The sequence below is a fragment of the Typopeltis vanoorti genome, chromosome 9, assembly GCF_054136105.1.
Source record: "Typopeltis vanoorti isolate ZY-2024b chromosome 9, IOZ_Tvanoo_1.0, whole genome shotgun sequence".
Taxonomy (NCBI): Eukaryota; Metazoa; Arthropoda; class Arachnida; order Uropygi; family Thelyphonidae; genus Typopeltis; species Typopeltis vanoorti.
The window spans coordinates 19,889,594-19,904,750 of record NC_143557.1 but is presented as its reverse complement, the minus strand read 5'-3'; the positions used below and the strand labels follow the sequence as shown (position 1 = coordinate 19,904,750).

At 37.1% G+C, this 15,157-nt stretch overlaps 1 protein-coding gene across 4 annotated transcripts in view; it reads left to right on the top strand.

Annotated features, from left to right (window-relative positions):
* LOC150102912 (uncharacterized) overlaps positions 1 to 15,157 on the top strand; it is a 536,005-nt gene that overhangs the window by 467,639 nt on the left and 53,209 nt on the right. For all 4 annotated transcript variants that reach the window (XM_090397626.1, XM_090397627.1, XM_090397628.1 and 1 more), the window contains one exon: positions 12,965 to 13,165. In XM_090397626.1, coding sequence (XP_090253752.1) covers positions 12,965 to 13,165 — 201 coding nt within the window. The remainder of the gene's footprint in view (positions 1 to 12,964; positions 13,166 to 15,157) is intronic.

The following is a 15,157-nucleotide window of genomic DNA, read 5'->3' as shown; positions in this document are numbered from 1 at the left end:
GCAGGAAGATTTGAGATCAGGGAGTGATGTTGACAGTAGACTGAAGTTTAGGGACATATTAAGGGTGTTTCAGAGGCTGCACATTGTATTGCTGCTATGATAAGAATAACACTAACAAATAGGGATAAGGAGGTAGGTGATTGTGCCCCTGTAAAATGCACTGGTAAGACCACACTTGGACTGTTGTGCTCAGATTTGGTCACCTGGTTTTCACTGTAATGTGGAAACATTGGAGATGGTCCAGAGATGAGTGACTAAGACAATATGAGGGTTCTGGAATGTGGTTTTGGAGAGAGGATGTGGATTGCACAGTTTGATGGTTAGAAAGAAGAGAGGTGATATGATAGAGATGTTAGTGAGGGATTAAAAAAAGAATAGAAGATGAGAAGGGAAGAACCAGATGCCATCTTCGCTGAAAGTTATGTAAGAGTGTTGTGAAGACAGGTTAGAGGAGTAGATATTTTACATGGAGAATTATGGGTGAAAATAATGAATTACTGAAATATGTTGTTAATACAGGGAGTGCTATAGATTTCAAGATTCATTATAATAAATATGTTGTCATTTGAACGAACCTCCCATGATAAATCAGCTGACTCCATGGAAGGTGTGGTGATAATAATATTAATAATATTTATCCATTTCTTTAGGTAGCCAATATCTTTCCACCCTATATAAATGTTCTTTCTATTTCTCTCTATATATACCTTGACCTTTTCATTTAAGTTTTAAATGCTAGTCTAATGTCTTTATTTTTTTATATGATCTAAATTGTTCTTAAAAATGTCATTTCTGCAGTTATTTTATTCTAGTAATTTCTTTAACAGTGCATCTTTCTGAACCATATAACAGAGTGGAAATGGCCATTACTTTATAAAACTTAAGTTTGGTTACTTGTCTTTTTTTTTTAAGTATGCTTTTAATTGTTCCTCAGATTTTCTGAAATTTATTTATATTTCATCTGTATCTTTGTCTTTTAGATATGTTATTATGCAAACAGAGAATTAAACTGTGTCACATGTTCTAATATTTTATCTTCTCTATCTTTTTTTGATCTAATCTTCTCTATCTGTATTAGATCAAAAACAGATAGAGAAGATATGAACTTTGAATGTCATTTTTTTTGTTTGTCTTCTTTTGTGAAATCTTTTAATTGTGTTGTTGGCTTATTTTATAAATTAACTCAAACTGATTTTTGAAGGTCATCTTTATTATGTTGTAATATTATCTAAAACAGTTCTTCTGGTTAGCTGGATACTTTATTTTGTCATTTTTCAGATTTTTTGTATAATTTAATTAATATATATACAAATACACCACTTACTTTCCAGCAACAGATGGTCCAGCTCCTCCTTTAGTTCAGACAAACTTATGAGAAGCATATTTGGCCACCTAGTTCATCAGACCAGCAGATTGCATTGCTTATGTGCACGCTCATTTAATTATTTATATCTGCACTTGATGGTGATCTCTTGATTTTGAGTAATCCTTACCTTATTTTGTTTACATTTAATCCTAGCTTGGGCTTCTAAGCAAAGGCCAGTTCAGGGTGGCGGTGTCAAGCATAAGCAAAATCCATATCCACTTGCACTGTATCATTTATATTAATGCATTTCATTAAATCACTTAATTCACATTTAATTTACATTTAATATTTAAGTTTCTAGCTGTTCATGGTGCTTTAGAGACATGCGATATAATTAGTGGCTCAGAGGGCGTACTGAATGAATTATTATTATGTGACCTCTGTTGGTCCTGCAAAACATCTAATCTGGCAAGGCTCTGGAACCAAGGCTACCAGAAAATCAGTGTGTTCCTGTGTATTGAGTAGAGGTGGAGACAAACTATATCCCTGTTTTACACCTTGATTAATTTCAATGTCTTGTGTTAATTTATTACCTAATTGTAACTTTATTTTTGTGTCTTTATATGAACTTTGTACAACTAATACTAAATGTAATGGATAACCTTGCATTTTCATTATTCTCCATAGCTTTTCTCTGTGTATTTTATCAAAATTTTCTCATATTCTATAAAGGCTGAATGTGTCTCAAAATTAAATTCTCATCTTTCTTCAATAATTTGTTTTAAAACAGTATTATACACGATTTTCTGTATCTGAAGCCATTTTGTTCTTCCTGAGAGTAGATTGTTTGCAATTTTTTCCAAATCTTTCATTTAAAATTTTACTGTATATTTGTAACTTGTATTTAATGTATCATTAAGTTTTATTGCCTTACTGGCATCAAGCTTATTTAATTCCTCATATATCTTTTGCTCGCTCATAAGTATCCCTCCACATGAGGCACCTGTTTGTGGTGGAGAGGACCTTACACTGATGGTACTTGCCCTTTTCATTCTTATACTTTTTTATGCTCTTCTTCCCATATTCTTTTCTCTACTTTTGAGTATTTTTTACTATCCTGTCTTCACTGAGATCTAATGTTGTGTTTACTGTGTAGTGTGTTAACCCATGGACATCTGGAAAGGGGAATTGTGGTAGTCTTGCACTGCTTTGGCAAGATAGGCAATCCTGGATGGCACAGCCAGAATCAGTTGGTTAGTGAGCTTACCTGCAAGGGTCAAGGATGTTGCATTGAATCTCCTTCCCCATGGTCCTTGGACAGGGTCCAAGAGTTTGCTGCCTGTATAGCATTCGGAGTAGCCTGGCATTCCACTCCTGAGCACTCATTGCTCACTCTCTTGTTTATCAGATGCCTTCAATAAGCTTAAACCATGTCATGAAACCATAGAAATACCGTCCGCGCGGTTAGCCTAGTGGCTTTGCGCTTCACGACCATATGACTGGGGAAGGAGTGTCCCAGATTCGATTCTTTGAAGATGTGAGGAATTTGAGGATCTTCCTCAGCCATAGCCAAGTTAGCCAGTCTTGGGCATGGACAGTAGTTTTTTCTGCCAGTTTATCTGGCGTTTTTTCATCCCGCAAGCAGGCAAACCGGCCCTGTGAACACACACGGATCTACAGCCATAAATACCTAACCCTCAATGAGGGGGGACTCAACGTGTCCGAATAGGGACGGGGGAGAAAAAGAGAGGAAACTCCATACGAATAAATAAATAAATAGAAATACCAAAACTGAAAATCAGAATAGGAAGCAGAAAACTGTGTTCAGGAGAAATACTTCAAAACATCAAATTTTTCCAGAGGCATAATATCAGAGTGGGATCTTCTTGACGTACTAAATGAGAAATCTGCTCTGAAATAAAAGATCAAGGAATGACAGTCATGAAGAAAATACTTATATGTTGGAATGGATACCTGGTTTCCACTAGAAACATCAGCCTTACATTTAACACACCAAAACCATCAACCTCTGTTAAGTGGGCTATCTCAATTGTCCAGTAAGTCTCTACATCCCAAACCCTTTGCACTGCTTTAAATGTCAGAAGTATGATCATTCTCAAAGTGCTTGTTGTGGCTCTACCATCTGTACCTGATGTGGCAATAAAGACCATGAAAACAAAGTTTTCAAGAGGAAAACACCAAATTGCTGTAATTGTGAAGGAGACCATCCAGCTTACTCCTGAACATGCCGGAGTTGGAAGGATGAGTAGGAGATACAAAAAAAAATAAAACAGAGCATTGCATCACTTATCAGGAGGCAAAGAGGCAATATACTATGAAATTGGCAACAACAGCATGTGGTAAGCCCTCTCATACTGAGAAGGCATCCTCTAAAAAGAAATAATCCCAAGCTAATGAAAGCAAAACTACTCAACACAGGAAGCCAGATGATACCACCAAAAATAAATAATGAAAACATTCCTATAATGGAATTGTCATGGATTCTGTCAGCTGTAAAAAAGTGTCAGTAAGGATCCATACCTGTATGTCGATACTGTCTTCAAACAGTTATAACATCCCTGAATGATATGACCTGCTTTTCATCTCCTTTGAGCAAATAAAGATCAATCAGTATGACTCACTCCTGGAGATATGTTCTGTTACACAAAAAATTACTAATAAAAAAAGATATTGAAATGTGCACAACATAGGGTCAGAAACATGCCTGTATGCTCTCTAATAGATCCACGAGCTCTTTCAGAGGTGTCCACACCATCTTCAGATGGCATGGAACACTTTGTTCCCCCTGAAGAAGATAAAATAATTCATGTACCTAGTGCCCTAGGAGTACAATATGGCGATGTCTTGAATTTTTCTTAATGAAGAGAAAATGATGGATACTGGCTATCCTCATTTCTCTAAAAAGAAAAAATCCAAAGCTAATGAAAGCAAAACTACTCAACACAGGAAGCCAGATGATACCACCAAAAATAAATAATGAAAACATTCCTATAATGGAATTGTCATGGATTCTGTCAAAGCATCAGCAACATCAAGGCCCTGTTGTAGAAGTATAAACCGCTATGCTTCTGCCTGCAGGAAACATAGCTAAAGCTGAGAGATGATCTAATATTACAAAATACTACCATCATTTGTAAGGATAGGGAATGGACCTAACCATGGAGGAATCACCATATTTGTCAGCTACCATCACCCCTTCCAGCAAATCTCACTCAGTATGAACATAGATGTCCTTACTCATTTGGAACACTGTTAACAGTATGCTGCACCTACATCCTTCCTGCTGCAGATATCTGACAAGAGAACTTTGTGATGTCATATTGCAGTTACCCCCCCTTACTTTTAATGGGTGATTTAAATGGGCACAACACTCTTTGAGGCAGTGCTGAAACAAACATCAGAAGAGTGTCATTGAGCACATCCTCAACAACAGTCTCTGCCTCCTAAACACAGGAAGCAACAGCTTTTTCCATTTACCTACCGAACAACTGTCATAGACTCGACTATTTGCCCATCCTCACTTTTTCCACTCTTCAAGTGGGAAACTGACAAGAATTTATTTGGGAGTGATCACTTTCCCATGATATCCACCTTCCTGCACAGGCAATCATTCACTCTGTCATAGATATCATGATGGAAAACTGAGCAAGCTGACTGGCTCAGCTTCTCATTATTAGCAGCATTTGATTTTGCAGTGGTCAGCTCTTCTTACTTCAGCAGTGTAGTGAATCACGAGACAGAGTGTATTGTGCAAGCCGCCACAACTGCTGCAATCCCTGGAATCTATTCAGTTTCCATGTTTCTCTAAGCCAAGGTGGAATGATGATTGCATAGCAATCATCATTCCACCTTGGCTTAGAGAAACATATCAGAAGAAAGTTTTGGGTATTTTTCAAAAGCACCCCACAACCACATACCTCACTGCCTTCAAACATGCTTGAGCAAGACACATCCATCATTAGAGTCAAATAGAATTCTGAATTCAACATACATCCTTCATAACCGGAACAACCAACACTAAAGAAGTCTGGGACAAAATTTGGAAAGTAAAGGGCCAGATATACCACCCACCTTCTGTCCATTCTTGAACACAGTGGTTGCACAGTTGCTGATTCAACAGCAATTACTAACACTCTGGGAGGTTTTTGCAAAAAAAAAAATCAGCAACATCTTCCTATTCCTCAAGTTCCTTATTCAAAAAAAAGCAAAGCAAAAAAAAAAAAAAACTTTGAAAGCACTGAAGAATACAACTGGCCATTCACAAAACAAGAAATGAAAGTTGCTTTGATCAAATTCCATACAACTGATTTCGGACCATGCAATATCCATTATGAGATGATAAAACATCAATCACCATCTTCCATGGATCAACTGAGTTGCACCTTTACAACAGAGTTTTCTGTGTGAGCATATTTCTGGTTTACTGGCAAACAGCAATTATAATTGCTTTTCCTAAACTGAAGTATCCAAAATCACCAAATAACTACTGCCTAGTTGCTCTTGCCAACTTTGTGTAAGATTCTGCAAAAAAAAAAAAAAATAGTCTAATTGATGCCTCCAGTTGGAGGCATCCTAACAAGCTTTAGAAATAACAGTAGTCAACTTAGTTCAGACTAAAGACATTTCTACTGTGGCAGTCATGCTTGCTAGCATGTAGCTTTTCTTTCAGCAGGCTACCAAAATTGTCCACTCCTCCTGTTAACCAGCAGCTCCTCCAAGTTCATAGAATGGAATACCCTGATTTTGCACCTATGATGGTGGTCTGAAAAGTTCTCGGCCTAACAATGAAAAGACGAATTTATAATTTCAAAATTATTTTTAATTTTCAACATAATCTCCCTTAAGACTAATACATTTATTCTAGCACCATTATCCTTTCCCTGTAGTGGTTCTCAGTAAGATCTGCAAAATACCCCTCTACAGCTGCAATCGCCTCTTGATTTGAAGAAAAACGCTGACCAGTGAGGAAGAGTTTTAGTTTTGGGAAGAGATAGAAGTCAGAGGGAGCCAAATCTGGGGAAGAGGGTGGATGTTCCAACAATTCATAGTGCAGATCCCTTAATTTTCCCATTGCCAAAACACTTTTGTGGGCAGGTGCACTGTCCTGATGAAAGATGATTTTTTTCTTCTGCAAACCAGGTCTTTTCTCGTGAATTTTTTTTATCTAGTCTGGTTAACAGATCGGAATAATATTCCCCGGTTATTGTTTTCCCTTTCAAGATAACTAATAAACAAAATGCCTTTAGCATCCCAAAACGCTGATGCCATGACCTTTTCTGCTGATGGAACTGACTTTGTCTTCTTTGGCGCTGAACAAGCGGCTTCTGTCCACTGTTTTGACTACTGTATGGATTCTGGTGTAATGGTGAATCCAAGTCTCATCCATAGTAATAAATCGACACACAAAATCAGTTTTGTTCTTGTTAAAATGCTCCAAGCACTTCATGTTGGAGGCTTAATGGATTTTTTTACAACACTCAGAAAGGATTAAAAAAGAATTTAATACTTCCTATATTTCGTCCTAGTCACTAGGACATCGACGGGGATTACAAAAATAACTAATGTAACATGTACACAAATATCAAACAATACTCAGCCCAACCACGTGGGTGACACTAAAGTCCTATCTAGGTGGAGCGCCCTCTAAGGGCGGTTGTAGGTGGCCTGGAATGTAATGTGGGACCTCTGGTGATGAGTGTTTCCCAAATCTTCGGAAGCTTAATGCAACCGTATTTATTAAGGTTTGCTTGAATTTTGAGAGCTGCTGCTGCTTCTAAGAACAGTCTCTCTTTCTTGAATTTGCTGTGATGGAGCATGGTGGTTTTCTTCCATGATACCCTGTGCACAGGGTATCATGGAAGAATGGAAGAAATCATGCAAGTGCGGCACCCATCTTGCACAAAGCTTTTTCATTTGAAATTCTTCATGCAAAATAAATCCTACACGTTCTTTTGAAATGCCTATAGTCTCAGCATATTTCACGCACTTGTCATCCAGTACCAATTCGTGCACTTGATCAATGATTTCTGGTGGTGTTACACTTTTTGGACGTCCTTCACGTGGATCTTCTTTAAGGCTGGTACAGCCCATTTCTTAATTGTTGAAAACGAAGGAGAAGAGTGCCCATAAACTTTTATGAACTTCGAATGAATTTCTTTTGGTGTTAAACTTTCTTTTACAAAGAATTTTATAACCGCACAATACCCAATTTTATCCATTTCAAGAGATACAGACAACACTTACTTCAGACAGCTGTATAAAACAAACTACTTGATAGAATGACACTTGCAATTTCACATGACCGATGTACCAAATTAGGGAAAATAACTTGCCAATAGTGTTGCCATCTATGATTCAGGCTGAAAACTTTTCAGACCACCCTCGTACCTTTACAGATTGCTGAAAATCGGAAGGTCTGGAGGAATATTCTGTGATAATCTTTCCAGGTGACATTATATCTGCACAAATCCTACTAGAGTGTAAAAACAACTTTATAGCTGAGCTGTATGAGATAGAGTTTTTGCTAAAGTACATCAGAATTCTATCTACCAAAGGTGCATAATATATTCAGACTCACAAAGTTCTCTTCAGGTAATAAGAAGGTTAGAGCTCCAGAAACATCCAGTGCTCTCTCAAATCCAATACCTCCAACTTGTAGCCACATCTTGATGTTCACTTTTATTGGATTCCAAGCCATGTTGGGATTAAGGGAAACAAGGGCTGCAGATACTGCAGCTAGGTCATTCATTTCTCAGACATCCACCATCTACCTGTATCATACACAGATTATCAGACAAAAACTTCTCTCAGTGACAGCCATCCTGGAAGACTGGTGCTTAAATTTTTAGTCTACTAATCTTTACCATCTCATATAAATTATATACTTATTAAACTTATTGTAAATATGATTTTAAAAAATGTTTTTTATGTACATTTTATTAATTTTGATCCTTTTTTTAACTCCTTTTTACATCTATTTCATACCCGTTTTTGCATTTGTTTTTCTACTCAGACTTTATGCCATTTTACTTATTTATTACTTGGTATAACGTTTTAGAAATGTTTCATTTATGATTATTATTATTTCAATTTTTATATATAGTTTTTAGACCTCTATATGTCGCTTGATTATTACATTTGTTCTAGCATGACCATAGATGTCTTGCACCATTAAATTCAAAAACAAACAAAAAATTTTCACAAGTAAGCCATCTTGTATTTTCTCTATGCTTGAGCTTCTCACGATTTCACAGTGATGAGGATGAAACACCCTGATGAAGTGCTCACTGAATACCTCAACTCTGTCCTCTTTATCAGTTACCAATCTACCATCTTCATCCATTAACACTGTCTTACCATAATCATTCTTCCTTTTACTTTCTAGATATCGTAAAAACTTTCTAGGATTTTGTTGGCCTGTACCTACCAGCCGAGTCACCTTTCTGGCCTGCTCTTTATAATCTTCATCCAACAGATTATTACTATAATTCATCTTGCACTGTCTCCACAATACCTTCTTCCAGATTGCCTGCCTATCCCTTCATTGATCCATTTGACACCTACCTTATTCAGCCTTTTGGCCCTCAGAATACACTTACCTATTGATTTTATCAATAGGTAAAATCTCCCACTTAGAGCCCCACCAGTATGGATCCATGGCTGATCCCCTAACCTCCATCACCCATCACTGGACATGTATGCTGGCTCTTGACATTTCCAGAGCATTTAAATACATCTGGCATTAAGACTTAGTAAATTGCCATACTTGCTGTCCTCTATAATTGGTTAGCAAACTTTATCTCTGGTGACTTACTTGAGAAAATGACTTACTCTTCCTATTCACAGCTTTGTTTATAATAATATACAGTACCGTCAACAGGGTGTAGCATAGAGGCAGCCTGCATCACGGTGCTGCTTAATAAGGGCTCTCGTTCATCCATATTGCGGTGGGCGCAGTATTAGCAACAAGATATTTTACATTTGATGTAGATGCAATAGATTTATTTGAAGAATTAAAAATTCTCTCAAAAATAATACAAGAGAAAAGTGGTCCTCACCAAATGTTATATATATATAGTGGCATATTTAGGTATTTTTTCCTACCCCTAGGCCTGCAGAAAGTGCCGCCCCTCATATTTAATGAACATGTTGATTTAGATGCATTCTTAATATATATATATATATATATATATATATATATTATGACTCACCCAAAATGTCCTAGAATATTCTACATCTTGCCGCTTGCTCAGCGAAGGTATTTATCACGTCCTTGTAGTCCAGTGCCCTTGTAATATTATTATTATTATTATGTGACACCTCCAGGGAGTCCAAAGACTCATCGAGGGAGAGTGTGCCGACAGCATTGAATGATTGAACCCCTTCCAACTACTAACTGCACTCAAACTTGCTTAACTTTTTGTGAGCCATTAGTAGCAGATGTTCTACCAGTCGACCAACCTTTGCTGGCCACTCATAATTTGTAGAACTGCCAAGCCTTTCTTCTGTCATAGTTGTTCTATGGTAGTCCTTCAACCTTTTGAGGGCGGGAAACGATCGTTCAGCTGAGCAATTTGTTGCCATCTTACACAGAAAAATCGTAACAGCAGTGCCCAGATTGGGATATATACACTGTAGAGCTTCCTGTCGAATTTTCTCTGAAAGTTGTAGGAATGTATTTATTTCTAGTCCACTTCATTTCAGGTGCACTCTGAAGTGCAGACATTCGTTTACAAATTCAGTCGAAAAGTGTTCTTGAAGTTTTTTTGCCCCTTTTATGACGTCCTTTTCATATATCACATGCATTGTTGTGAGAAACCGGAACTCCTTCGAGAGGTTTTCATACAACACTTTTCTTCGATTCATTTCGAATGAGAGACTGTGCAAAATTGTGTCATAAGTATCAGTTTTGAAACTGACTGATGGATTGTACTCGTCTTCATTTTTGTTAATTTCATCTGCGCTGTTGTCAAAAAACCTGGTGGGCTTTTTCTCTTCCTCATACAAGTCAACTCCACTAAGTTTCTTGCCTTGTTCTTCATAGGATTCATAGAGTAACTCTAGTTCTTTGAAATATTCTTCGAGGGACCCATACAGTTCACACGCAGTTCCTATATCAATGTTTACATTTTATAATTTCTTCCTTGTGAGAATATCACCCCATAGGCAGGTCATGATTCCAACCTCCAGTGACTGAAGTTGCCGTAGAATATCACTTGCTTCACATCGCGTAACTTCTTCTGGCTGGTATCATTTTCAATTTTGGACAAAGTGGAAATTATTTCCTTCCATCTCTCACGAAGACTCTGACAGGCATCATCACAAGCTGACCAATGAATAGGCGAAGGATGTTTGATTACTTTTGCAGAAGTTTCCAGGTGCTTTCTTAGAACACTCCACCGATGTGTTGAAGATGTGAAAAATACGTACAGTTTCTCAAATGCAGAAGAGTGCCGACAGAATTTGGCAGCACAAGTACCAATGAGACAGAGAATGTCCAGCGCACGCTGTGAATTCTGCCAATGGATTTATTTCAAGAATTTTTGCTTGCAGTCCTGTGTACTTGCCTGACATGTTACTAGCATTATCATATGCCTGCCTTCTGCAATTTGCTACATCAATTCCAAGCTCGTTTAGTGAAGTCAAAACTGTCTCTTGAATGAAATGCAAGAAATGCTCCACAGGTGTTCTTTCACATATCGTACAGTGAAGGACATCTGATCAACATGAGACAAGTCTGGTGTTGAGTCAGCACTTATGGAATAGTACTTAGCTATTTTAAGTCCTTCGACAATAAATTTGATTACTTTCTTGCCCATTATTTTAATAAATTCCTCATACGTGGCAAAGGAAAGATAGGAAATGAAACCTTTTCCTTCTTTCCCGCTTTTGGCAATGTGCTCAGCAAGAAAGAGATCAAATTCACTAATTAACTCTAGACACATCATTACATTTCAATTATACACAGAACCAAAAATGTCATCCTTTCCCCTCCAAGCAAGTCCTCTACTGGCCAATGTTTTTACAACTGCAACTACTTGTTTTAACACTGCCTTCCAGTACTTAATTTCTTCTTCCAGTTGCTGAGTTATTTGTAAGTCAATTCTCCCTGCAAGATTTGCTCTTTGTTTCAAAGCTATCAGTGATTCATATGACTAGTTGCTTTCTTGTGATGACTCACTCTTGCTTCTGCATTTTTCCAGTCATTAAATCCACAGACAAGACTATCGTCAGTGACCACCCCTCCACCAAAAAGGCTACAAGGCGCACAGATCTTTCCGGTACTAGAAAGAGTAAACAAGAAAATCTCTTATTATTTTTTTTGCCATTAATCAGATTCCTCTCAATGAGTTTCTTAGAAACATGTCTTACTTTGTCAGGATAAGCTCTTTGTGATTTTGAAAGATCACTGTCTATTTGTGGAAACCTGTTAACTGCGATATACTCGCGTGTTTCGTCATTTAGAATCCACTCAGCTGAGTCATCACTCACTATCACCTGTGCTGTGCTGCCAAATTGTTGGGATTTGTTGTAGGCACGTCATTTGAAACAGATTCGATTTCTGTCTCCTCAACCACTTCTTGCTCTTTTTCCAAATCACAATTACTATTAACAGATACCGATGCAAAAAAACTGTCCGGTTTTCTTGTCTTTGATACTACTTCGTTAATTTTTGCTTCCTTTTCTTTTCTCCTCTTCTTATATTCACTACCACTAAGTCACTTTCTACCATCACTCATGTTTTAAAATTTAAATAGTAATTTAAAACATACAGGAAGTATCAGAATGATTTACACAATTTATAACTTTTGAAAAGCAAAACAATGAAACAGTATTACCTCCACTCTGATGACAAGGGCACTGAAAACTCTAAAAATAATTTCAGATTTTTTAGCATGTCTAAAAATAATCTAGAAATAATTCTAGAAATTCTAGAAATAATAAAGAAGGAAAAGTTTTTACAGTTAGTAAGAATAATACCGACACAAAATTAATTAGCATCCCTCTCTCCCAACTTGCGATCCCTATTGCCTTTGTGTCAAATTACCGAGAACAATACAGTGGCTTTCCGTGCACGTGTCTCGGTCTGTATAGTTATGCAGAATCTGATTACATGCCAGTATGCTTGCAGACTAAACTTACAATGAGGGAAAGAAAAATATTTCTCTACTTGTGAGTAGATGCGGCATATAAGGAACATGTTATAATTACAAAAATGAGAGCCTGGAAATTTACGCTGTCCCTCAAAATTTGCTGCTCTAGGCTCGGGCCTATATGGCCTATACCTAAATATGCCACTGTATATATATAACCAAAATCTTGGAGAAATTTATCCCAACATAACCACCACCCTAAGGATAGTGTTAACAATTCCTGTTAGCATAGCAAGTGCGAAAAAAAATTTTTGTTCTTATTTTAGTCGTAATAAATAGCTTTGGAATTTTGTGTAGTGTTGTGTAATGTAGAATGGCCTCCTATAATCTATAATGAGTCCTTGAACACAATAGAGCTGTCGTATTAAAATAATAATAAGAAGAATGATAATGTGATTGTAGTTTTATGCTTCATATTTTGAATTTTTTATTAACACAAACTTTATTTTTTAGTTTAAAAATTTATTTTTACTTACTTTTGCAGGATCAAAAGCCAAATGATTTGCCAGATGTAGAACCTTGCATGGAAGCACCTTTATCTCCAGAAGAGTTTCCTGTTGATACAGTAGTTGAAAGTAAAGAATTCTGGGTACATGAAGACTGTGCCCTTTGGTCTCAAGGAGTTTATTTAATTGGCCATAAAATTTATGGTTTGGAAGATACAGTTTTAGAGGCAACTGAAATGGTAATTATCATTGTTATTATTATGATGATGATGATGATTCAGGACCTACATGGAGTCACAAGACTCATTGTAGGAGGCCCACCCTATCAAGCACGAAATCTATCATACTACTCCTTGAACTTATTCACCATTCATGCTCTGAACACTCTATCAGCCTTCCACCTCATCCTCTTGCTCACAACTTCCTTTCAGGAATGACCCTTTTTTCTGTCTGTTCTACCAGACAGAAAAACTCCTCAGTGTTAACCCTGTAACCACCTCTCAACAGTTTAAATTTCTCAATCATATCACCTCTCCTTCTATCTTGCCAAACTTTATAATCCACATTCCCTTTGTCTATCCTCATAAATAACATGGTCTTGATATCATCTTTGTTGTCCACTTCTGTACTTATTCCAGTTTATCCCCTTTCAAATCCTGAGGACCAAATTTGAGCATCCAGATGTGGTCTGATCAGGCTTTATACAATGGAATGACAACTCTTTTCTCTCTGTTGGTCAGCATCCTTCTCAGTGTTGCAGCAATCCTCTGGGTTACTCTCACAACCTTTGCAATATGTTCCCTGAATTTCAGGTTTCTATCAATCATCCCCCCCCCCCAAATCCCTCGCTTCCCCCACTTCCTGCAGTAGTATGAAACTTCCTGTTAATGTATCCCGAACTTGAAGACTTTACATTTAGCTGAATTAAACTGATATTACCATTCATTTGCTTATCTGTCCAGTTTATTCAAATCCTCTTGAAAGGCTATCACATCTGCACATTATTACTAATAACCCTTCTCAGCTTCACATCATTTGAAAACAACTGAATATTCCCCTGCAATCCATTGACAGTGTCATTGATATAAAGGTTAAACGTATGTATTATAAGAGTTTTACGTTTTCAGTTCAGTTAATTCACATTTATTAGTAATAAATTTTGTATCTATTTAAAATGCACTGAGGCTAAGTTAGCCAGTCCCAAATGGAGATGCTAGTTTTAACCACCCATCAAGGAAATTTGGCACTTCCCTAGCAAACAGACAAAAAAAAAATAAATAAAATAAAATAAATAAATAAATAAACAGCTTTCTAAAAAAATGAATGAATATCCTTTTCTATAATACCACTGTAGCAGAGTTGGAAAAGACGCGAGTTTGATTTTTATAATGATGAGAGGAGTTATTATATGGACTTTTTAGTTGAAGAAAGGTTAGCTGATATGAAATAGCATTTTCTTCTCCGAAACTCCCCTCCACGTGGATACCACCCAGTGATATTACTGGTCGTTTTCATTTTCCATATGTCTGTTTTTTACTGTCCTGTTTTCTAGACTGCCATATCATGGAATCCAGTGCAGTGCAATCTAAGGACAGCCTACCATGAAGATCCTTGTAGGGTTGCATGGCTTTGGTCCACTACTTCTTTGGCAAGATAGACATTCCGGGATCCTGGATGGCCAATCCTGGATCAGATAGTGGGCTTGCTTGCAAAGGTGAACAGTGTGTTAAGTCTCCTTAGCCTGATATTTCACTTCCAAGTGTAGTCATCACTTGATGGATAGTAGGAGTTCATGAATGGCTCTATGGTGAGAGGGTGGTTCTGGTGCTGAATTCTTCCTTTATCTCAGAATGTCGCTTTTATGTTTAAGTTTATTAAGGACCCTAACCTGCTGCAAACAAGTTCAGAAACCTTTGCAACACCAGTAAGTAGCAAAATTAATAAACAAAACTTCAGAAATACTTACAACCCTTAATATATTTCATGGGTGAACCTCTTTGAAAAATGTCACTATTATTTTTGCAGAAGGGTTTGTAAGGGTTAATAGGATCCCAGAGGAGTTCTTTCACAGATCCTGTGAAAAAACCTTATTCAGGAAATGTTCTTGTTGAAACATTCTTCTAGAAACAACTGGAGTGACTCCTTCATGCTATATCTTTCAGAAGAATGCTGGTTATTGTATCACTTAATACTGATATAGAGGGAGTTGCTTTTTTCCTCAGTGGGATCAG